General features: G+C 44.2%; 2 protein-coding genes across 2 annotated transcripts; one reads left to right on the plus strand and one right to left on the minus strand.

Moving 5' to 3' along the window:
* Window positions 1-2,164: 2,164 nt before the first annotated feature.
* LOC127327345 (structural maintenance of chromosomes protein 4) lies at window positions 2,165-15,123 on the plus strand. Its single transcript, XM_051354122.2, has 28 exons — window positions 2,165-2,584; window positions 4,682-4,771; window positions 5,385-5,486; window positions 5,572-5,748; window positions 5,946-6,076; window positions 6,175-6,253; window positions 6,324-6,481; window positions 6,556-6,631; window positions 6,784-6,912; window positions 6,976-7,120; window positions 7,203-7,333; window positions 7,647-7,799; window positions 7,904-8,093; window positions 9,355-9,488; window positions 9,596-9,754; window positions 10,087-10,392; window positions 10,475-10,651; window positions 10,980-11,063; window positions 11,155-11,364; window positions 11,452-11,541; window positions 11,659-11,780; window positions 11,866-12,021; window positions 12,099-12,206; window positions 12,281-12,341; window positions 13,319-13,453; window positions 14,242-14,329; window positions 14,404-14,476; window positions 14,764-15,123. The coding sequence occupies exons 1-28, from the start codon at window positions 2,438-2,440 to the stop codon at window positions 14,882-14,884; spliced, it is 3,732 nt and encodes a 1,243-aa protein (XP_051210082.1). The 5' UTR covers window positions 2,165-2,437; the 3' UTR covers window positions 14,885-15,123.
* Window positions 15,124-17,743: 2,620 nt separating this feature from the next.
* LOC127327343 (ethylene-responsive transcription factor FZP-like) lies at window positions 17,744-18,860 on the minus strand. The gene has a single exon (XM_051354121.2). It carries the CDS (start codon window positions 18,579-18,581, stop codon window positions 17,994-17,996), a length of 588 nt encoding a protein of 195 aa, XP_051210081.1. The 5' UTR covers window positions 18,582-18,860; the 3' UTR covers window positions 17,744-17,993.
* Between the last annotated feature and the right edge of the window lie 5,617 nt (window positions 18,861-24,477).

Here is a 24,477-nt window from a genome sequence, read left to right on the forward strand (position 1 = left end):
CACGCCGGGTTTTCATTGAAAATTTATTTGTGCTGGATCTTCATGATTTGGATTTTCTAGAACTGAATCTTTATTTTGCCTTGACGATTCTCGAGTCTCGTGAGTCGATTCACCCTTTTCTTCTGAGGCTTTAACTATTTAAATCCTACAAGATTAATTGAGCTTATGTAAATAAGGTCTTATGTGACTTCTTTGTTATGTGTCTCGAAAAACCTTGAGATGGTGACTTTAGAAGCGCTTTGATGGAACTTTAGAGTTTGACAACATTCTTTTGCTTCGTTCTTTGTGCGATTAAGATCTTCTTAATTAATGAAGTCAAATTGTTGGCCTATATTTCACAATATTTTTTTTCATTCTAGCCCTATAGAGGTAATGAAACGCCGTGTGAATGAACAAATGCATAACGGCAAACTGATAGTAATTTGTCTACACAATTCCTCTGAATTTCAGTTATTTTATTTTCAAGCAGCGGCTCTTCTAAGCACTCAGCAGGTCACTCTTCATAATGCCAGTTGCTTATCAATCATTGTGTACGTGCACTACGTTATGTGATGAGTTTTTTCTTCTTAGAGAACCTTCTGTGATGAGTTATTTAACGCTAATCGCGCGCACCGTGCGCTGGCTCTTGGCCTGGATGAAGTAGCTTAATCGAGAGCATAAGTGGTTAATACTGGGGACACACTCCTTTGAGCTGGATCGCTGCGATGCCATGCTGTTGATTAGTTTTGGCGACATGAGGCTGGCGTGATCTCATTTGCATACAGTACCATCTCTACTGACAGCGATGGAGAAAACAAGATTTTAATGTATGTTGGGGTCTCGATCGTTTTGTATAACACAGCTTTGACCACAGTCCATAATTAATGGTTGGAATCGCGTCATCAAGCTGTGTGTTCGGATAATGGACTATGCAAATTGCAAAACTACGTGCTAATGAGTTGGTTGATCTGTTATTTTTTTTCCGGAAGCGTTCCTTGGAGTCTATGATAGTCTGTCGCCACTTATTAAGCTTGTTAATACGAGAATGCCCTAAGAAACTTGTTACCTCGAGGAAAAATCGCCAACCTCATTGAAAGACACGATCCTCCTGAGATGATCATTTCTCATAAAACATTGGAGTATTTTATTGACTCAAATGTCAAATTAAGCCTTGAGATAATCATATCATATAACAAAACTTATGTTTGGAGTTTGCATATATTTGTAGAATTGTGCAACCCGGAAGGATAAACCCCGTCTAGGCGTGAGTGCATCAATTTAGCTCCCGAGCTCACTAGCGCCTTTATTTTAAGGCTTGTGCTTGCATAGATCCCTAAATCTTAAAACAGTATAAACCCCGAAAGGCCATCGTGGTATTGTTTAATCTTAGCCATCCTACTTCTAATGCCGAACAAGTATCTTTTAATCTCAGTCATCCTTGTATCTCACTCAATAAAACAATCTAGCCTTAAATATTTGAAACGGGGAAATTCAGTTCGACTCTAGGTTATTTTTTTATACAACCCAAATGACAAGTCGATTTTTTATGGAAAAACTTTGTGCGCACTTAGCATGTGAAGTGTACACGTGATTTTTTTTATTTAGAATTTTTAATGTTTCAAAATATGTTAAAGATGCATTTCAAAATAAGAGAGCATGTACACTGAAGAGCCAAAAACATCACTCCCTTCAAAACATACTTTTAAAGTTCAAGAAAATTATAAAAATGCGTACATATAGACAATAATTTATACTTTGTGTGCAAGGTCTTATTCGGAATTATGTTGTATTCTACACTACATAAAAACACAAAAATCAGATCTGAATGTGTGAACAGTGCACCTTCAAACCATGTCAGATTTTGTGTTTTTTTGTGTAACCCATAATATAACTTATTTTCAGTTTGAGATATTGCACATTTAAGTATACATTATTATCTACATGTAGATATTTTTCAGATTTATTTTAAATGTCAAAATATCATTTTCGAATTTCTAAAATAAAGGGCTTCAGCGAGCTAGTCCTGGCTCCCAAAGCATTTTCCTGTGTGGGCGTATTTACTTGAGGCCCACATACACGAAGGCAGCCCAGAGCCCAACTATCCAGGCCAGCTCCAAAGGGTTTCCAATTATTATTGGCCTGACATCTTCGCTCTTGGCGGAAACCCTCCCCAACCTTTCAGTTTTCCCTCCCAAATTCCCCCCAAAATCCCCAAATCCACACTCCCCTCGCAGACCCAGCCACTTCCACTTTCCCCAAATCTCCCACCGCCGACGCGCTCCTGGCCTCTTCGCCGGGCACACCTCGCCTCCGGCCCAGCTACGGAGAGCGGCGGCGGCGGCGGCGAGATCTCGTGCTAGGTTAGGTGCCGTCGGCTGAAATCGCCTTGGCGGCGCTCGAGCCCCTGCCTTCCGCGGCCGCATTTCGAAATACCGAGACGTCCCCGTCTCGCTCTTCCATGGAGACCTCGACGCCGCAGTCGCCTTCGCCTTCGCCGGCTAGGTCGCCGGGCAGGCCGGCGAAGCCGCGGCTCTTCATACAGGAGATGGTTCTCCGCAACTTCAAGTCCTACGCCGGGGAGCAGCGCATCGGCCCCTTCCACAAGGTCTAATTTCTCTCTCCCCCGCAGGCGCGAGCCCTAGCTAGTTTCTACTTCGACGCGCTCGGCTTGTCGACCCGAGGGAAGGGAGTTAGGGCGGCCGCGGGTGGCACGCACGGTGTTTCCGCTCTTCCGCTCTCAGACGTTTTGGTCGTTTTGGCAGCTGATTTGACTTCGAGGCCCTAGGAGCATATATATGTATCTAGAGTTGCATTTTTCACTTGATCTGCAAATCCTGTAAACCCTAGAAATTCCAACTGGATAACAGCCTTACTTAGGTTTTCACGCCTCCAGAGGAGTTTCGTATGGTTGGTTCGAGATTTGCATCTCTGGCCTCCCCCATGCCTGCGAAAGTTTGAAACTATTTTCACCACTCGTTATCCCTTCAGCTTCTGAGTTCTGCTCTGCCTCGTCTAGTTGTGTCCACAGAAAATATGAACTGAAATTCTGAAACCCTGGTGTGCCACTAACACACTCTTCAGTTTTTGCTGTCCAATTTTTTCTAGCTGCCCAATCAGCACCTTGAAGCTCAGATACCTATTTCGATTGTGGTATATTGAGCACACAATATTTTTCTCAAACTAGCATATATGCATTTTATTCATCTTTCACTTCCTAGAAGCATCGTTTAAAATTTAAGATGCTCAACCAAATGATGTGGAAACTAAACACAAGGTTCAAAAAAGCGCTGAGCGCTAAGCGAGCGGTGAGGCACTGCCTAGAGGAACTGCTGCTTAAGCGAGCTTAAGCGCCGCTTAAGCGTGCAGGGCAAAATCGTATGTCCAGGAGCACGGAAGGCAAATTGGACATACAGAAGACTATAATATGCTGTAGTTTTGTATCATAAGCATGTAATTCTACAGTACGTACAAACATTACAAAATTGCAAGAATCTCTTAGCTCTTGCAGCAGCAAACAGCAACAGTAGCGTTCAGCAACGCAGCAAACAACAACAGTAGCAGTTCAGCACTTAGCCAGCAGCGCATCGCAGACACCCAGGAACCTACACAGCCACGTGCACACGATTGAGGCAACACACGAATGCACACACCCCGGAACCTAAAGGCACATGATCTAATCAGGATTCAGGCAACACACGCACGCACACACGAGCTACATCGCACACACCCACGCACGAGCTGGGAAAATAGAGATTAGGGGATATCTGAGAGATGTGGCGGCCGGCGGTGAGCAGATTGATGTCGACCTCGATCTGGGGCACCTAGACGGGGAGGAACGCGGGGGTGGAGGTGGAGCACTTGGAGGAAGAGGGGCGAGCTCCCGCCGGCCTGGAGGAAGAGGCGGAGGGCTGTGCATGCTGGACTGCACCGGCGGCGCGGACGGAGGTTCACCAGCGGAAATCTGGTGCGCCGCCACTCTCCCCTCTCTCTCTCTTGTCTCGGATGTGGGGGAATGGCCGAGTTGGAACCCTATCTGCTGGCTTCCCTGCCCAGCTGGGCTCAATTATTCCTTCTCCCGCCGACAAACTGTGGACGCGCAGCGAGCGATTTTCTTCCGCCTACCTCCGCTTCCGCGCGCTTAACGCCCAATCGCAACGCTTAATCGCGCTCAGCGCTTAACCTCCCGCTCAGGCCTGAAACGAAGCGGTATGCCACCGCTTCGCTCTAATCACCGCTTAAGCGTGCCTGAGCGTACGCTTTTTTGAACGTTGACTAAACACCAAAAGTGGTGTCTGTGCTATTTTGCCAACTTTCAGTTGTATTTGGTGATCCGCCATCCCGTGTTTTTTTCTTAAGTATGATTAACACATCGGTAGTTCTGATCCAAGTGCAGTTGACTGAAATAATAACATGTCATCCTTTAATCCCCAAATACACACAAATATTCTCAGGAGGCAGAACACTTGTATCATAAGTCATACAATCACAGCCCTAGTCAATTATAATCTGTAAGCAGATATACCAGCAAAGAGTAAACTAGAGTTCTAGCCTTCTAGCTTTTTGGGACACAGAACTACCATACTACAGATAGGACTCATGCACGATAGAATTGTCCTGATTGCATGCTTTTTGTCTAGCGGTGCTCATTGAGTGACAATTCCTATAAGCAAAACAAATTATGTAACATTTTTCTTGGTTGCAGAGTTTCTCAGCTGTTGTTGGGCCAAATGGCAGTGGGAAGAGCAACGTCATTGATGCCATGCTCTTTGTGTTTGGGAAGCGTGCAAAGCAGGTGAACATTAATAGTACACATCGTAAATGTTTTTATGCCACTGGAATATTTGTTTGCAACGTAGTACATACGTATTACATGTCAATGTGTCATCTCGTTTTGGCCTATCCAATGGTTAAAGGCCAGCACTGTCATGCCAGTCTAAGTGGCACAGTGATTTCGAAGTTCAACTGTAACAACCTATGGTTCCTCTGATATTGTATAGCAGACAAAGTCAACACATAATTCTTTGCCTCAGGGTAGCATATAAGATAGCATGTTGGTACTTTGATGGTAATACCTCCGTTCTAAATTTAAGCCTTTTTTGGAAAGCTAACTTAGCTTTCTAAAAAGGCTAATATTTTGGAACGGAGGTAATACCAACTTCTTTGGTTGCTAAGTGGGATATATTTAATAGTTGGACATGGCGTGACCCTTATTTATGAAGTATTGTCCTCCTATATTTCAATGGCCATTTCCTGCTTAGATTTCTTTGGATGTTTTGGTTAACAATGAAAAGTACTTAAGTATTGCCCAGCTCATGAAAGATGACTTTTTGCACTCACTAGATGTTATCTTAACTTAGACGATATATTTTTCTAATTGTTTCTGAATGGTTCTTCCCTAACTGCAGATGCGCCTAAACAAAGTCTCGGAGCTCATACACAACTCCTCCAACCACCAGAACCTAGACAGTGCTGGGGTTTCCGTCCATTTTCAAGAAATCATCGATTTGGTATTTCCTGAGCCATGTACCTATACTTTCTTATCGTTTCATTAGTGCCATAATTCACTGTTGCTTTTTTCCTGGCCATATGCAGGATGATGGAAACTTCAGGGTTGTTGAGGGCAGTGACTTTGTCATAACAAGAGTTGCGTTCCGTGACAACACATCTAAATATTACATAAATGACCGTGGAAGCAATTTTACTGAAGTAACTAAACTGTTGAAGGGCAAAGGAGTGGACCTTGATAATAATCGCTTTCTGATCCTTCAGGTTCTGTGCAGTTCTACATGTGAATTATACTGATACTTTAGGATATCTGTTACATTTGATTACCTTCATAAATTCCCACATGTTGCATATTCCTTGATTTAAGTCTACATGGAATAGGTTGGCAGCCATAAGGTGCTTTTCTATCTGTGTTTTGCCGATATTACATATGCTGAACTTCTGAGCTGGACACTGTACAGGGCGAGGTTGAGCAAATCTCCCTGATGAAACCAAAATCTCAAAGTCCTCATGATGAGGGTTTTCTAGAATATCTAGAAGACATCATTGGTACGAACCAATATGTTGAGAAAATTGAAGAAGCGAACAAACAGTGAGTTTCTTAACAGAAAATTCAATGCCTGTTGTCATGATGAGTGTGCACTGTCCATTTGTTGTGATGTCATCATTCTCATTTTCTAATACCTTTAGATTGGAAGTGCTCAATGAAAAGAGAACTGCATCGGTTCAAATGCTGAAATTGGCTGAGAAGGAAAGGGACAGTTTAGAGGTGCTGATCAGATGTCATGAATTGATTCTTTTGGTTGATTAACACTATTGACATAGTTATCTTCGTGTAGAATGCAAAAAATGAAGCTGAGACATACATGCTGAAGGAACTGTTGCTTTTGAAATGGCAAGAAAAGGCAACAACAATGGCTTCTGACGATGCTACATCACATGTTACCCAGCTCAAAGACAACGTTACTGACCTTGAGAAGAACCTTACCTCTGAAAGGTGATTTATTGCCACGGTTGTAGTTGAATTTTACAGCCACAAGTTCAGAACTGATTGTTTTTGTTATAATCCAGGGAACAAATTAAACAGAATACTCAAGATCTTAAGAAAATGGAGTCTGTTTACAACAAACATGTCAAAAGGCAAGAGGTATAGTTTTAAATTACATTTTCTTTAACCTATGTTGCTGTGAATTTAAAGTTAAATTATCCCTATTATGTAGTGACTGTATTACTAGTTTTACTCTAACTTTACCATATTAAATGCCCCATTATTATATTTGCTCTCTTTTTTGCATGCAGGACCTTGAGAATAACATGAAAACTTGCAAGGATCAATTTAAGGAGTTTGAGAGAAAAGATGTAAAGCACAGGGAAGATCTAAAACATCTTAAGCAGAAGATTAAAAAGCTGGAAGACAAAGCTGAAAAGGTATGTTAACATGATTACAGATGTAGTTCAAGCAATAAAGTCTCAAGTTTCATGTTGTTGCAGGATGTTGCAAAAATTGAAGGATCAACAAAAGAGATTGAAGAGTCATCCAATCTCATTCCACAGCTTGAGGAAGAGATACCAAAATTGCAAGAACAATTTAACCAAGAAGAGAAAGTGCTGGAGCAAATTAAAGAAAGCTCTCGAGGTGATACTTTTTCTTCAACATTTGCCTGTTTCTCCCCTATTTATCAAACTGTTCTGTTTGATAGCCTTTTTTGTAATTACAGAGGAAACTGAGAAACTACGTGCTGAACTTACCAAAGTAAGGACTGAGCTTGAACCATGGGAAAATCAAATTATTGAGCATAAAGGAAGGCTGGATGTTGCTTCCGCGGAGAAAGAATTGATGAAACAGAAGGTTCGGTCCTCGCCTTTAACTTCTTTATACAGTGAACAATAAATGATACCATTGTCGTTTTTTCTTCAATACGCTTTCCTCCATGATGAGTCACTTGACTGCCAGTTTTGCACACATGTTTCATCGAGGGCACTAGAAATCCTCACCATTATCCCACAGTTTTGCCATCACATCTTGGACCTGCGTTGGGCACACATATTCATAGTCACATTGCAGTCACGTCACTAGGCAAAACATATTCTTTTGGCAAAGCAATGTAATACATAATGTTCTGACATTTATTAATTTACATGAACTTATTACCTGTTTTCAGCATGATGGAGCTCGAGCAGAATTAACTGATGCTCAAAACCAGATGGAAATCATCAAAGAAAAAATCAAAACAAAGGATACACACATTACAGAGCTCCAAGGAAAAATAGAGAAACACCAGAGTGAAGCATCTGAAGCTCGTAAAGTTGAATCGGTAAATTACTTTCATATCAGTTTGAGTCATTTCTTCTCACGGGTACTATTAAGTTCTTTCAACTTTTGTGAGTTTCCTGAATCCTTACTTGGGATTTGTAACAGGAATGCCTAAAAGAAGAGGAGACTCTAATTCCTCTTGAACAAGCAGCTAGACAGAAAGTTGTGGAGATCAAATCCACAAGGGATTCTGAGAAGAATCAAGGCACTGTGCTGAAAGCAATTTTACAAGCTAAGGAATCAAAGGAAATAGATGGAATTTATGGCAGACTAGGTGATCTTGGTGCAATTGATGGTAAGATATAATCTATAGCCACAAAAGAAGACTTTTGAATGCACAAAGCTAAACTATTCCAACCTTTTCTGGTCCATGTTGATTTTCCACACCTGAGTTTTGCCTCTTTATTTTGTGCATGGAACACATCTCTTTTTTTTTTGCTCAGGAGACAAATTCTCATTGGCTTGGACTTGAACCAGGTCACAGGGTATAATGGGGATGCTGCTCACACACTTCCCCAGTAGGACCAATTGTATCTGATAGAACACGTGAATGTGATGAGAACTTTTGACATCAGAATTCTTTCATACATCTTTTTTTCAAATGTATTTTAATAGTGTACTTCTATTGAAATCTAAAAGCCATTGTTAGGTACTGTTCACTGTTCACTATGCAGATTGTATAGTTTTTGCGGAGGTGAAATTTGCTTTTGACAAATTCTGTACTTTATTGTACTGAAATTATGCACAAGTTCTGCTAATACCCTTTCTAGATGAGAGAGATGGGCTGGACCTAACCCCTCCCACCCCAAGTCTTAGAATGGAATGATTTTTATTTAGACAAATGTGGTGTACATTATTGTGAATCAAAAGTACACTGAAAGGGTTTTTGGTTACTCTTGAAATTCCATGTGTACATATTATTAAATGCTCAAATTATGCTACAAAAGCTTAGGCCATCAGTAATTATACCAAGTATTCAGGTTTAGAAAAGTAATATTTACATTGTGTTAAGGCTTTATCAAGGATACATCATTGGTAAAAAAATCAATAGTTTCTTTGCTGTTTACTTGTATTAGCTTGTTAGGTCAAGGCTTCTCCAGTCAGCATCTCTTGATACCAGTACACAAAGCCCCGACAGATGTGACAAGTTTGGACACCCTCTTATTTTATAGATTAGTATTACACTTACTTTTTGCTGTTTCTCCAGAATTGTGTGTATCGGTGCTGTACTATACAGTCTCATCTAAAATTGGGGTTACTGAGTTTGTCCACTCATGGTCATTAAATATCTGTAAAATTTCTGTAGTTATACTCTGAGGGGGGTCATTCTATACTTGTAAGTTAAATATGCCTTAATTTACTAGAAACTCATGCCTTACAATTTCCGAGGCACAATATCTTTGTAGAAACATTTATTAAGATAAATATGCCTTAATTTATTAGCTATTATGCCTTCAGATAAATATGCCTTAATTTACTAGCTATTATGCATTAAGATAAATATGCCTTAATATCTTTGTAGAAACATTTACTAGCTATTATGCCTTAATTTGCAGCAAAATATGATGTTGCCATATCAACAGCGTGCGGTGGGCTTGATTATATTGTTGTTGAAACAACAAATTCAGCCCAAGCTTGTGTTGAACTATTACGCAGAAGAAATCTTGGGATTGCTACTTTTATGATACTGGTAATTTCCGGTTTATTTTCCTTTTGCTTCCGTGTTTACTTGTATACAAACTTCTTCCCTGCTGGTTTTATAACGTTATGCTTGATTTTGGTATTTAACTTTTACAGGAAAAGCAATCCCATCATCTTCGTAAGCTAAAGGAGAAAGTAAAAACACCCGAAGGAGTTCCACGCCTCTTTGATCTGGTAAAGGTTAAAGATGAGAAGCTAAAGTTAGCTTTCTTTGCTACCTTGGGCAATACTGTTGTTGCAAACGATCTTGATCAGGTAAACCCGTAAGTTACTTTGTTTGTTCTACTTGGTCTATTTGCATCTGTCTTAGCTGCTTGCAGTTATAATGTGCCTTATTCATTTGTTTCTCTAATAGTTTCTAAATTGGTTTCCTTTAGCATTTTCATGGAATTGTCATAAATTTGGAAAATAACTTTATTTAGGGGATGCATCATATTCTGTTAAGAAACAAATACTGCTCCTTCTGATTACATTATAACAGTAAGATGAAACTTTATTTATGGGATGCATCATATTCTGTTAAGAAATAAATACTGCTCCTTCTGATTACAATTATAACAGTAAGATGAAACATCTATTTTTGTCAGGCTACTCGAATTGCATATACTGCAGATAGTGAATTCCGCCGGGTAGTTACCCTTGATGGTGCACTTTTTGAGAAGTCTGGGACCATGAGCGGTGGCGGTGGCAAACCACGAGGTGGCAAGATGAGCACATCCATCCGAGAAAGCGTCTCAGAAGAGACTGTTATAAATGCTGAAAATGATCTCAGCAAACTTGTTGATCAACTCAACAGATTGCGTGAAAGTATTAATGATGCTAAAAAACGCTACCGGTCCCTGGAAGATGCTAAATCTCGTCTCGAGATGGAATTGGCAAAAGCTAAAAAAGAGGTACCTAAACTACAAAATTTCTTTTTATCCTTGAGTTGTTTGTTATATTCAGATCACCTTACTTTTGCTTCTCCTGTAAAAGGTGGAGAGTATGAATGCCCAATACAGTTACAATGAAAAGCGACTAGATTCACTGAAAGCTGCATCACAACCCAAAGATGATGAGCTCGGCAGAATGAAAGAGCTGGATGATATCATATCTACTGAACAAGTTGAACTAAAGAAACTTGCAAAGTCTTCCAGCAAGCTCAAAGATAAGGCAAGTGCACATACAAAATTACAAACCTTGAAGTCTCATTTCTAGCAAAAGCTAGGTCAATGTGCTTTATTAGCGTTAACTTCAATTTTATAGAAAATTGTAAAACAAACTTAAGATTCACACCTCCTCCCCAGTTGAATGCTGTGTCCCATGAAGGTTGTCTGACATTTTTCAAAATTTGGATGTATCTAGATGCTATATAGTGTCTAGATACATCTAAGTTTTGACAAATCTCAGACAACCTTCGTGGGACGGAGGGAGTAGCAGTTTAGTTACCAAATACAGTCTCTACTTCCTAACGTATCTTCATTTACTAAATGTACAACAGGCTTCAGAACTTCAGCAGAAAATTGAAAATGCAGGGGGGCAGGTGCTCAAGGATCAGAAGGCAAAAGTTGCAAATATCCAATCTGTAAGTACATCCTTGCTTGTTTGTTTCCTTTTTCTGGTGTGTGTGTGTCTCTCTCTTGCTGATGCTTATGAATTTGTACTTTAAACATCAGGAACTTGACAAAACAAGCTCAGACATCAACTGCCACAAAGTAAAGATAACTACATGCGAAAAGTTGATTAAAAAATTAACCAAGGGCATTGAGGAGGCCAGAAAAGAAACAGAAAACCTGGTTTCTCAGAAGGACAAATTGATGTCTGTTTTCAAAGAGACAGAGAAGAAGGCTTTTCTTGTTCAAGAAGAATATAAGAAAACCCAAGAGGTAGTTTAGTTATGTTGCTCTATGGTCTGGACCCTGACTGGCTTGTTGCATGTTTGGAAGGTTAATGTTAGTCCGTTGAACTTGTAGATGATTGACAGCCATAAAGAGGAGCTTGACAAAACAAAGGAAGACTACAATAAAACGAAGAAAGTGGTGGATGAACTGAGAGCCTCTGAGGTTTCTTCCATTAATTTGGATTCTATTAATATCTTAATTAACTTTGTCAAGATGTTTTTTTTCTGACCTCAGCTTTTCTTGAAGCAAAATAACACAAACTATTTGTGTAAAAAACAGGTTGATGCAGAGTACAAACTGCAAGACACAAAAAAGCTTGCCAAGGAGTGGGAAATGAAGGTGAAAGCATTTGGGAAAAGGCTTGTGGACATTCAGGCGAATCTTGCTAAACACATGGATCAGTATGTTGAAATGTTATTTTTTCAGTTATTTTATGAATCATGTATGTTTTTTATGCCTTCTAAATGGTACGTGTTTTCCTCACAGAATCCAAAAGGATGCTATTGATCCTGAGAAACTTAAAGAAACACTCAGTGATGAGCATCTCAATGAAATGTGTGACCTGAAAAGAGCAATGGAGATGGTGGCATTATTGGAAGCACAACTTAAAGACTTGAGTCCAAATCTGGATTCAATAGCAGAGTATGGATTAATGCCATATAACTGTTGACAAAACCTTTTCCCGTCAACTTCTTAATTACTTATCTTGGTTAAACCAGGTACCGCACAAAGGCTCGTTTATATGGTGAACGCGTTGATGAGCTAAATGCTACCACTCAGGAGCGTGATGATCTTAAAAAGCTATATGATGGGCTGCGGAAGAGAAGGTATCATCTTGCTTTCTGTTTTATTATTTGGATTGATTGATTAACCTCCTTACATGCAATATATATTGTTGCAGGTTAGATGAGTTCATGGCAGGGTTCAACAAAATTTCTCTGAAACTGAAAGAGATGTATCAGGTATGATTATGTATAGCTAGTATGTCATATGACACTCCTTTCACAAATGAATTCCAACCACTCAGCTGATGGCTATGCCCAAGGATGAAGGCTCACGCGAGTACACACACTGCAGACATACTTGTGCTTTTCTTCTCTTGTTCTCACTAAATAGAATACAGTACATTAAGTAGCGCACACACATGCAGATGGTCAAGCCCACACTTTGCTCGATCCATAACTATCACCGCTAGCTGGTAGTAGATGGCAACTAGCAACCACCATGCAGGCCAGGCCATTCGGCAACTCCACGCACCTGGAGATCATGTTCATTCACTCTGCACAATGACTGATTACCAGGTCACTACTAAAGCCTATCACCAACAGCTAGCTCTATCCATGCATGCGTGTATCTCTCCTACTAGCTAGGCATGCAACTAACAAACACTTTCATACTTGGTACCGTACAGGCATAGCACCAAGCTAAGTAGCTAACACACACACTAACAAGCTTTGCCTTGTGTACACCTGAACACATCTCTACGGTGTGCACATTGCCACAACTGAAATAAACATGAGCGCACATACACAACAAGGTTAACTCCAACATCAGCTACCATGGAACGGACCAGGCACAAGAGTTAATTAATTATACTGTAACCATATTAACTTTAATGGGCCGACAACTACACCTCTTCTCAGCTTTCCATGGGCTTGTAGGGGTGTGAAAAATATGGTAACTCTACTCACGCTTAGCCTGGTGATATCAGCTCATTGTTGCAACAATGATGTTTTCATTGAATTGTCTGTTGTGCACACTCACTTGTGGATGAGATCTTGTTAGCTACAAAACATTATAATTTCACAATATTGTTTCAATAAAATATGTGCGAAGTTGGTCAAAATTTTAACTGACAGCACTGTGTACAAGAAGAGAACATATATTTATTTTTTGATGTGTTGTGAAATGGTTTCACAATATTGTTTTGTTGTCTTAGATGATTACTCTTGGAGGCGATGCGGAGCTGGAACTTGTTGATTCGTTGGACCCATTTTCAGAAGGTGTTGTTTTCAGTGTAAGACCTCCTAAGAAAAGCTGGAAGAACATTGCCAATCTATCTGGTGGCGAGAAGGTATTTCTTTATCCTTACTTGTAGAAGTGTCAGAAACCAAGTTAACGTTATTTTATGCATACACATGGCATGTGGAAAGTCAATATCAGAACTTTCCATCTACTAGAAATTTTACAATTTTACTTTTAATCAATAATAATAGGTGCATATTCTGAGAGCATAGAATTCATGTCCACTTTTTTTTGGTTTTCTAATACATAACCATTGGCTTTACCAATCATTGCATATGGAAATTTGAGAACACCATAATAATCAGAAAGTTGTACTGCATTATTGGTGCTCATTTAATAATTAAGACACTTGTTTTGTCTCACATTTAGAATAGAAAAGATAAATATGTTTAAATAAAGTTGCATGCCTCATTTAGGAGGCCTGAAATAGAAAGGAAGTGAATATCTAGTATATTAATCTTGATTCCAGGCACTTCAGAGTTAGCCTCCTTCAAATCACCAACTTCTCTGAAAATGCACACTAAGTTTTTTATTGGAAAAAACTATCTACTTATGTTTCCTGGTTAACACGGCTGTTACATATTTAAGATAGCACAGTGCATCAAAATTATTTCATTATAGAGTCAAATACAATTCTCCAGGACCTGAAATAAGCATCTGAGCTGTGTTTGATTTATTTCTGCGGTACACCTTCGTTCTTGTTGCACACAATTCAAATGTTGATCACAATCCCTTACACTTACTCTTTGTGGTGCAATCCACATGTACTGCCAAATATTTATCATCTTAATATTACTCGCTGGGCATGCACCAATTCAAACATTTTTTGTCGCACAGACGCTTAGCTCCCTGGCTCTGGTGTTTGCTCTTCACCATTATAAACCGACTCCATTGTATGTTATGGATGAGATAGATGCAGCGTTGGGTAAGCCTTGTGACCATTCTCTTTAACTAATACTATCTGTCATTTTAATAGACTAATCAAACTGCTGCTTATAGATTTTAAGAATGTATCCATTGTCGGACATTATGTGAAAGATCGGACCAAAGATGCCCAGTTCATTATTATTAGGTAAGTTTATTCAGCCCATCCTTCTCACGTCTTACATTTTCTCTTAATTGCTTCTATACCTTATATTCAAACTGGGAAATTGATCTAAAATTCCTACCTATTTGAACAAACCTTATGAAAAAGATAAGATATACACAGGTTTACCAGTTCGTGTGCAATATTTATAATGGAGACAATTCCTCTACAAAAATGGCCAAAGTTGATCTAAAAAGGCCATGCATTCCGAGTAAAAATATCATTTCATGTTTGTTTGATTATTAATCTCACGTCTGTTACCCTATATGCAGTCTCAGGAACAACATGTTTGAACTAGCTGATCGGCTGGTTGGCATCTACAAGACAGATAATTGCACCAAGAGTATAACCATCAACCCCGGTAGCTTCGCTGAGAGCATGGAGGCAGTCTAGTGCACCTTAGGGTTCTATCTGAATGTAATGTTCTCTGGTGCCCTTGTGGAACCGAGGTTCCTTCGGCATCAGGATTTATCGTACTGCTAAGCTGGTTTTATGCCATGTAAAGATACCATTGATAGAATGAGGCTAGTACATTTGGTCACCTAAGGTGTGATTGTATGTATGTAAAAGAAAATATGAAACGTGGATTGCTGACGTTATATTTGTTTGACCAATTAACTTTGTGCTCTCAACATTGCTTTAGAGTCTAAACAGCTTTCTTATTTGCCATTTTCAGAAAAGACGCTCTTTCGTTCAGCTAGAACGATCTGAGGTGTAGTTAAATAAGTGTTTATGAAGAGACCACCCCGTCCCTCGGGTCGCTCCCCCGTGAGCGACTCCAGGGCGAAAAAACCCTAACCTCCCGTCCCTCCTCCTCCACCCTCCCCTCGCTGCCGCCGCCGGCGGGAGCCGCCGGGCAAAGCCCGGGCGGTGCCGGCGGCGGTGGCTCTTCTTCTACCCGGCGCAGGTCCTCCCTGTGCGGGGCGGGCGGTCGGCGGCGGTGCACGGTGGACCTCACCCTCGGCGGCGGCGCTGCGTGGCGTCCGGGCGTGGAGGCGGCGGGTGATGCGCGGTGTGGCAGGTTCGTCTCGCGTCGGCGCGGGCGGCGGGCGTTGCGGTTCGATGGCGGCGGCGGGTTCCACCGGCCCGGATACGGGCCGGGCGGGGCCCTTACGGACTTGGGCGGGCCAGCCGCCGCGGCGACGCCACCTGGAGCGGATGTGGTAGCACGGGGAGGAGCAGACGGCAGCGACGGCGGCGGCCTACGTGCGCGAGCGTGGAGGCGGGGACTTTACGGGTCCGGCTGGGCTCGGCCGGGCTCGAGGGCTGGTGTGTCCCCGCAACCGCGTCCGGTCGGCACCCGCCGGCGGCGGTGGAGGACGTCCTCCAGGAGGCCACACGTTGGACTGGCGACACCGGCAGAGCTCGCGGATGCGGGGCGGCGCCCGGAAGGTGGGCGCACGGCGGCTCGGCGGCGGGCGACGTGGCGATGGTGATGGCCGTCTCTTCGGGCCACGAGGGTGGCGAGGAGTGGGCGTCGGGAGCTCACAGTGCTTGGACACGCCTTGGTGTGCTCGGTGCCCGGATCGCGCGGTAGAAGCTCGGCTCGGGGTGCCCGGTAGACTTAGGGACCGATTGCGGTGAGGGTTGTTCCCGGCGAAAGCCCAGCCGCTTGGCGCCATCGACGGCGACGCCTGAGGGTGTCGTGGCCCTCTTGAGGGCGTCGATGTGGCTTCCCTCTCCTCACTTGGGCTCCGGGTGAAAATCCTAGACCATTGTGGTCTTGGCAACGGCGGCGGCAGTGACGTCGTTACCTTCTTGGGGGCGTTGTCATGGAGCCCGGGTCTCCTTAGTCTCATGTCATCTTTGGTGGCAAGCTCGGTGCTTCTTAGTTTTCTAGTTTATCTCTGGTCTGCTTTGTAAGAGGGTTTCCTCATCACCTTGTATCGTTCGGCCGTTTGGCTTTATTTATAAAGCGGGGCGAAAGCCTATTTCGAGGAAATAAGTGTTTATGAAAAGGAAACTATTATTTCGTGTGGAATGCACTCTGTGCTTAACTCACTTTGGCTTCTCTTCAAGGTTATCCCTTTAGCTATTCACTTGATCCATATGTGGTTCTATCTACAGTTGGAGGACGTGTGACTGGATATGAATATTGTGTGCGGATTGTCAGATGGTTTGCTGATAGGCGTTTGGAATGCTGATGCAAAGGAGTTTCATGTTGCTACTCTTTTTAGATGACTCTTTTTTGTTGAGATCCTTTGTGATCCGTGATTTGTAATAAGTCTTTAATTGTTCATGTGTATAACTGGATTCGATTTATATCTTAATAAAGTAGCTGTATGCATCATTTTGATGGGAAACCCATTTCGAAAAAAAAACTCACTCTGGTGTTTGTACGTTTGATTGAGTGGTTAGAAGCACTTGTATTGTTTTGTTAGAGCATCTCCACTCGTCTATCCGATAAGCCCCCCACGAGCCGTTTCTTACATCCGGACGGCGAAAAACGGCCCAGTCGCGTCCCCAGGTTCTCATTTTCATCCGGAAAACAGCCTAATTTCGTCCGGACTCCCCGTGCCATCCTTGGTTTCCCGGGGATCTCTCGGGGACTCCGGATGGAGCAAAACCAACCGCCCACGCCCACGTGTCTCCTCTTTCGTCTGGACTCCCCGGGCCATCCTCTTTTTTCCCGAGAAACGCCGCTTGGGGAGCACACGACTGGAAATATACTGCCTCCCAGGCCAAATTTTCGTTCAATCCGGACGAAAATTTCGCCGGATTTGGGCGTGAAGAGCCCAACGAGTGGGGATGCTCTTAGCATCAGTGGTGTCACAATAGTCATTTGTAAACAACCTGTACGGGCAAAACTGAGTCGATCGGCCACCATCCGCAGGTACGACTGCTGCTAACGTGCGATCCCCTGAGGCACATGCGAGGACGATCCGTGACCAGTCCACTGAAATCGCACGAAAACAAACCGAGTTCAGAAGCTGAAAACCCGTGGCCTTTGCCGCATTTTGCAGATCCTCAGGTAAAATGGGCGTGCACATACATGGGTAACCAGCTAGAGCAAAGCCAAAAATCAGCAGAAACGAAGCATTCAGGGAACAGCACCCGTTGGACGGTTGGAGATGCCCTCAGTGCTTGTGACGACTGACGAGTCATTTGTAAACAACCTCGACGGCCAAAACTGAGTCAAAGGAATGCTTGCGACGACCCGTGGCCAATCGGCTGAAATCGCACGAAAACAAACCGAGTTCAGAAGCTGAAAACCCGTGGCCTTTGCCGCATTTTGCAGATCCTCAGGTAAAATGGTCGTGCACATACATGGGTACCAGCTAGAGCAAAGCCAACAATCAGCAGAAACGAAGCATTCAGGGAACAGCAACACGAGCGGCATGGAAGACGAGATCGAGGTGGCTAAACTTTCTTAATCAGGCAGGTTTATGTACACACGGACCAGCTCTTGCTCCTCCCTAGATCAACTTCTCTACTTAGCTATCACAGTAGCACGTACCATGATCCTACCACTAGAGCTCTGCACTCGCTCGCGCGCAGGAGATCACGAGCCGTAGAGCAGCGAGGGCGGCTCGTTGAGGTCGAAGGCGGGGACGGTGGGCCCGGTGCGCAGCTCGAGCACCGTGGACGGAAGCGCCGGCGCGGCGTCCTCCATCTTGACCGGGAGCAGCGGCTGCGCGAGGAAGTCGAGCACGGTGGAGGAGACCCTCCTGGCCGGGAAGTAGACGCAGTGCCAGGGCGACGGGCGCGCGACGTCGAGGCCGCCGCCGAACATCCCCGGCGCCGTGGGCGGGCGCGGAGGCAGCAGGCCTGCCCCCGGCTGCAGCGGCAGGTGCGGGAAGGGGTACGGGTGCTGGCCGTGGCCGGTGCCGAAGTTGGTCCTGGCCTTGGGCCCGCGCAGCGCGAGGGCGGCGCGGTCGTAGGCGAGCGCCGCGTCGACGGGGGTGTCGTAGGTGCCGAGCCACACCCGCGTCTTCTTCCACGGGTCCCGGATCTCCGCCGCGTACCGGCCCCACGGCCGCTTCCGCACGCCGCGGTAGTGCGCGTGCGGCTGCGGCTGCGCCTCCGGTCGCCCTCCCGCCGACGCGCTGCCGTGGCTGCCGCGCTCCTGTTTCACCCGCTGCATCTGCATGGTGGTAGGCCTCTTCACGGTGTGGGTAGCTAGTTCGGCGGAGCTGGTACTGCTTCTGCTACTGCCAAGCTCGGCCGATTCTTTGGAGCTCAGCAAAGACGAAGGGGTGGCTCTTATACGGGGAGGGAGACTGCGAGAGGATGGGCTCGCTGCAGCTCTACCGCCCTTGCTGCCTAACCTATGAGGAGGCTATGGCGCGCCTCGTGAAGTGGGGAGGTAGTAGTATAGGTTTTCTGGGGCTCCGTCCGAGTGTGTAGGCGTCGGGGGGCTTGAGGGAGGCTGTCGCTGACCGGGCCTACTGGAGCTAGCATGCTCGTGGCCTCGTGCGGTGCCCCTGCCCCTGCCCCTGCCCCTGCCGCCGCGCGATTCGACAGCGAGCGGGGCCCTGCAGCCCCTGGCAAGGTGACGCAAGCCCTACACCATCCATCTGTCTGCCCATCCATGATCCATGCCAGCCGCCCCGTGCCATCCCGTCGACGGTCGTCTCCATCATCATCCCCACCGTCCGGCCGTACCGCGCCCGCGGCCCGCCCGGCTACCTGGCTAGGCGTTGCCCGTACTCATTGACTAGCACAGGCAGCGCGCGGTGCCGTGCGTGGGCGGGCAAAATGACTGAACTCGGCCGGCCTGCCCTCGTTACGTTGTGTCACGTACGTTTATGGCGCAGGATGGATGCCCGGTGTTGCCCAACGGAAAAAAGAAGACGGGTACGGGCAAAATCGACAGAAATAACCTGTACAGGAAACAAATTCGAAAAATAAACTTTCAGCGGAAAAATCACAGAAATAACTCTTTCGTACCGCACCGAGCATCATGATACCGCACACACGTCAACATGAACTCGCAGGACCCATAGGCCGAAAGTGTCGCGTCCTTGCGCTTGACGTCGCACGGCGGGGCGACACATCGACTTGGGATAAGTAGGGCCGAGCCGGCCCATGATGGCCAGTTCACTCACACGCGCACGCGGTGGCTAGGGTTCATCCCTCCAGGCGACAAGGGTGGTGACCACAATTTCTTCTCCCCCTTCTCTAATCCTCCCACCCAAACCTCACAGATTTGAGGAATTTCTCCGAGATTCTTGACCTCAACCCTTTTTCCTAGGTATCATTCCTCAATCCCCTCAATTTAATCCGAAAATTTCATCACATTTGCTCAAATTTTACTATTTTAGGGAGACCTAGTTCATTAAAGATTTCTAGGAATTTATATGCATTTTAACTTTGCTGTATGTGAATAGCAGCTGTGTGACTATGTTTAGGTCTTTCGTGCTCTAGATTTTGTAGTCACATGCTCACGTATTAATTTTTATTTTCTCATGTTTTGCTCGCATATTAGTTTGCATATTCTCACATTTGCTCACACTAGTCGTTTTTTACATGCTCACATGTTTAGGATGACGATTCTCGATCCTTACTACGATGATAAATACCATGCCTACTTGATGCTCGAGAAGGAGGTAATAGAAAAGAACCAATTAGTTCATATAGTTTTGCAATGTTAAAATGGGTATGAAATAATCAAGATTGTATGTGTGTAGGTCCTTGGACCCCTCCGACTTAGGTGTCACGAGGCATCCTCAACAAAGATGCCATACAAACACATAGCACATCCAGAAGTTAGGACTCCTCCCATTCATCCATATGTTTAGCTAGTCGATGCCGAACAACAACCCTTCTGCGATCACCGCGCTTGTCAATCCTTGGAGGCTGGAGACACACAGTTTTCACCTCCGGATTGGGGAGATGACCTTTACTCTTGATGATATGTTGATGATTCTTGCACTCCCCATTGAGGGGAAGCCTCTGTGTATTGACACATCTTGTGACGACTGGCACGAAAGATGTTTGAACTTATAGGTAAGGTTCCCAGGGATACTATAAACAAGAAGGAGGGGGGTTTTAAGGGTCTCCGCCAGGGCTACTTTCACTTCGATCTCACAGAACTTCAAGACCTGCACGAACGATGCCCATAAGGATGTGATTAAGTTGTACGCCCGTGTGTATGTGTGGTATGTTATCACTAGGACTCGCTTTCCTAACAGGAGTTGGAATACCGCTTAGTGGCACTGGCTCAAGCCGTTAACCAATATGGAGACTAAGAGTTGGGGTTCGGCAGCATTGGCCTTCTTGTACCGCGAGGTAATCAAAAGTTTCTATTTTATCCATCTCCACCTGATAGCTCTAACTTGTACCATGATTTAACTTTGTTTGCCATCATGTGTAATTGGACGAAGCTTGTTGTAGAACTGGAAGTGAAGCTCGCATTGGTGGTATGTTGCCCTTCTATCGATCTAAAGCCGGGAACACATCATTGTTGGTCGGTTTTGGTTTCAAGGACTACTAAGATCATGGCAACAAGTTGCGGCTCCCCATGTGGGCTTATAACTGGGACGTGGACTCGGAGTTTAGTAATGACCCTATAGCGGCCTATCGGACCTACACCAACGAGTTTTATAACCTAACCCCAAAGTATACCTGGCCATGTCTCGGGCCAGGACGAGGAAAGCCCGACGCTCAAAATTCAGGCCCAAGCCCGACCCGGCCCGACCAATTACCCACAAAGCCCGTCGGGCCGTCGGGCCACGGGCCGTAGTGTTAATTTGCATTTTTGGGCTACCCAGGCCCGGCCTGGCCCGGGTGTCGGGCCAACATTTCCAGGCCCAGGCCCGAGTTTTTCGGGCCGGGCTTCGGGCCGGGCCTCGGGCAGGGCTGCCATGGCCAGGTATGCCCCAAAGCAGGTAAAAATTACCATCCCACAACTTGATCATGTTATGCATGTGTACTCCCATATCGACATCATTGTGGTATGATTTAGGTGGAATGGGAGCCATATTGTCTTAGGAGGAGGTTTGGTGACCCTTTCCAATTCGTGCTTAACCCGACGTGCATGGAGGAAGACATTCTTAGGTGTATGCATTGGTATACATGTGGGCTCTTGAGCATCATATGCCAAAGCGGGTTATGAGACAGTTTTGGTTATTTCAGGTTTGCCCGCCTTAATGGAAGGACATGAATCAAACGCTCTACACATAAGAGGGCATTTTATATGTACTTTGCAATTTTATGTATTTTGCGCGGGTTTTAACATTGTGCTTTATTCATATGCAGCTACAATAGGAGGAAGAGAAAGAAGACAGATTGGAACAAGATTCACAATAATGTGACCAAGTATGGGCTGTGAGTGGGCCAGGCGAAGAAAGAAAAGGAATCCTATCTCTAGAGCATAGTGAGGATGCTTTCAACATGTAACTACAGTGATAAGGGAAGGGAGCCAAACCTCATTTTCTCATGTGCTCAACTTTGTGGCAAGATTTCCTAGTTTAGTGTTTATATTCGCATGACTACCCCAACTCCCGTGCTCAACTTTTTTATTTACTTGCATGATAGCGCACTGAGATATAGAAGCAAGCGGATGAGCACGAGGGCGCATTGGAGTTCTTCCCACAAGGTTCGTCCATAAAACAACATTGTGTTTGCTCTTTACTATCTTTCTTCGGTCAAAGTAGAATATTGACCACTTGTTAATTTGGCAACACTAGGGCTAGAAGTTACGCCGGTTATCGGACCTACTTGGTTGTCGTGACCCTGCGATTACGACAACGCCCCATTCGAGGTCCGCGTCGCCGTTTGACCTTGTTGATCAGCCTGATGATACGTCTCAAACGTATCTATAATTTCTTATGTTTCATGCTACTTTTATGATGATACTCACATGTTTTATACACATTTTATGTCATTATTATGCATTTTCCGGCACTAACCTATTGACGAGATGCCGAAGAGCCAGTTGATGTTTTCTGCTGTTTTTGGTTTCAGAAATCGTACAAAGGAAATATTCTCGGAATTGGACGAAATCAACGCCCAGGGTCTTATTTTTCCACGAAGCTTCCAGAAGACCGAAGGAGATACGAGGTGGGGCCACGAGGAGCCGCCACCATAGGGCCGCGCGGCCTAGGAGGGGCCCGCACCACCCTATGTGGTGGGCCCCTCGTCAGCCCCCCGACGCTGCCCTTACGCCTACTTATAGCCTTCGTCGCGAAAACCCCAGTACCGAGAGCCACGATACGGAAAACCTTACTGAGGCGCCGCCGCCGCCAATCCCATCTCGGGGGTTTCAGGAGATCGCCTCCGGCACCCTGCCGGAGAGGGAATCATCTCCCGGAGGACTCTTCATCGACATGATCGCCTCCGGACTGATGTGTGAGTAGTTCACCCTTGGACTATGGGTCCATAGCAGTAGCTAGATAGCTGTCTTCTCCTCTTGTGCTATCATGTTAGATCTTGTGAGCTGACTATCATGATCAAGATCATCTATTTGTAATGCTACATGTTGTGTTTGTTGGGATCCGATGAATATGGAATACTATGTTATGTTGATTATCAATCTATCATATATGTGTTATTTATGATCTTGCATGCTCTCCGTTGCTAGTAGAGGCTCTGGCCAAGTTGATACTTGTAACTCCAAGAGGGAGTATTTATGCTCGATAGTGGGTTCATGCCTCCATTAAATCTGGGACAGTGACAGACAGTTCTAAGGTTGTGGATGTGCTGTTGCCACTAGGGATAAAACATCAATGCTTTGTCTAAGGATATTTGTGTTGATTATATTACGCACCATACTTAATGCAATTGTCTGTTGTTTGCAACTTAATACTGGAAGGGGTGCGGATGCTAACCCGAAGGTGGACTTTTTAGGCATATATGCATGCTGGATAGCGGTCTATGTACTTTGTCGTAATGCCCGATTGAATCTCACTTTACTCATCATGATATGTATGTGCATTGTTATGCCCTCTCTATTTGTCAATTGCCAAACTGTAATTTGTTCACCCAACATGCTATTTCTTATTGGAGAGACACCACTAGTGAACTGTGGACCCCGGTCCAATTCTTTTACATCTGAATACAATCTACTGCAAACATTGTTTTTTACTGTTCTTCGCAAACAAACATCATTTTCCACACCATACATTTAATCCTTTGTTTACAGCAAGCCGGTAAGATTGACAACCTCACTGTTAAGTTGGGGCAAAGTATTTTGATTGTGTTGTGCAGGTTCCACATTGGCGTCGGAATCCCCGGTGTTGCGCCGCACTATACTCCTCCACCAACAACCTTCACGTGGCCCTTGACTCCTACTGGTTCGATAAACCTTGGTTTCTTACAGAGGGAAACTTGCTGCTGTACGCATCACACCTTCCACTTGGGGTTCCCAACGGGCGTGTGCTTTATGCGTCAACAAGCTAAATTTCTGGCGCCGTTGCGGGGGAGATCAAGACACGTTGCAAGGGGAGTCTCCCACTTCCAATCTCTTTACTTTGTTTTTCTCTTGCTTTACTTTACTTTATTTACTGCTTTGTTTGCTCTCTTATATCAAAATACAAAAAAATTAGTTACTTGCTTTACTTTATTTATTATCTTGTTTGCGTTCTCTATATCAAAAACACAAAAAAATTAGTTACTTGCATTTACTTTATTTTGTTATCATGACTAGTCCCGTAGCTGTTACTCTATCACCTGAGGAATCGATCTTTACTTTTGAACAAGGGGGTGAGGAGAGTTTTAAAGAAGCTTAGTCTATAATTCTTGAATGTTATAGTAAAACTGAACCTAAAATGTCTCTAAGTTTGCTTCTTAGTAACTTTTATTTTGGGCTTATTCTTCGCTATTGGTATGCCTTAGATGCTGTAGTGGGAGGAGATTTCCTTCATTGTGATGGGGATCAAGCTTTTAATGCCATAAAAAAATTTTACATCATCTAGCTCCGCTAGTAATTTTGATTCATCTCTTGCTAGCATTCATAATAGATTAAACACTCTCGAAACAAATATATCCTGTTTAAAAGAGGGGTACAACCAGATTCGCGAATATTATGATTATGTTCCATTAAG

Source organism: Lolium perenne, chromosome 1 (genome assembly GCF_019359855.2).
Source record: "Lolium perenne isolate Kyuss_39 chromosome 1, Kyuss_2.0, whole genome shotgun sequence".
NCBI lineage: Eukaryota > Viridiplantae > Streptophyta > Magnoliopsida > Poales > Poaceae > Lolium > Lolium perenne.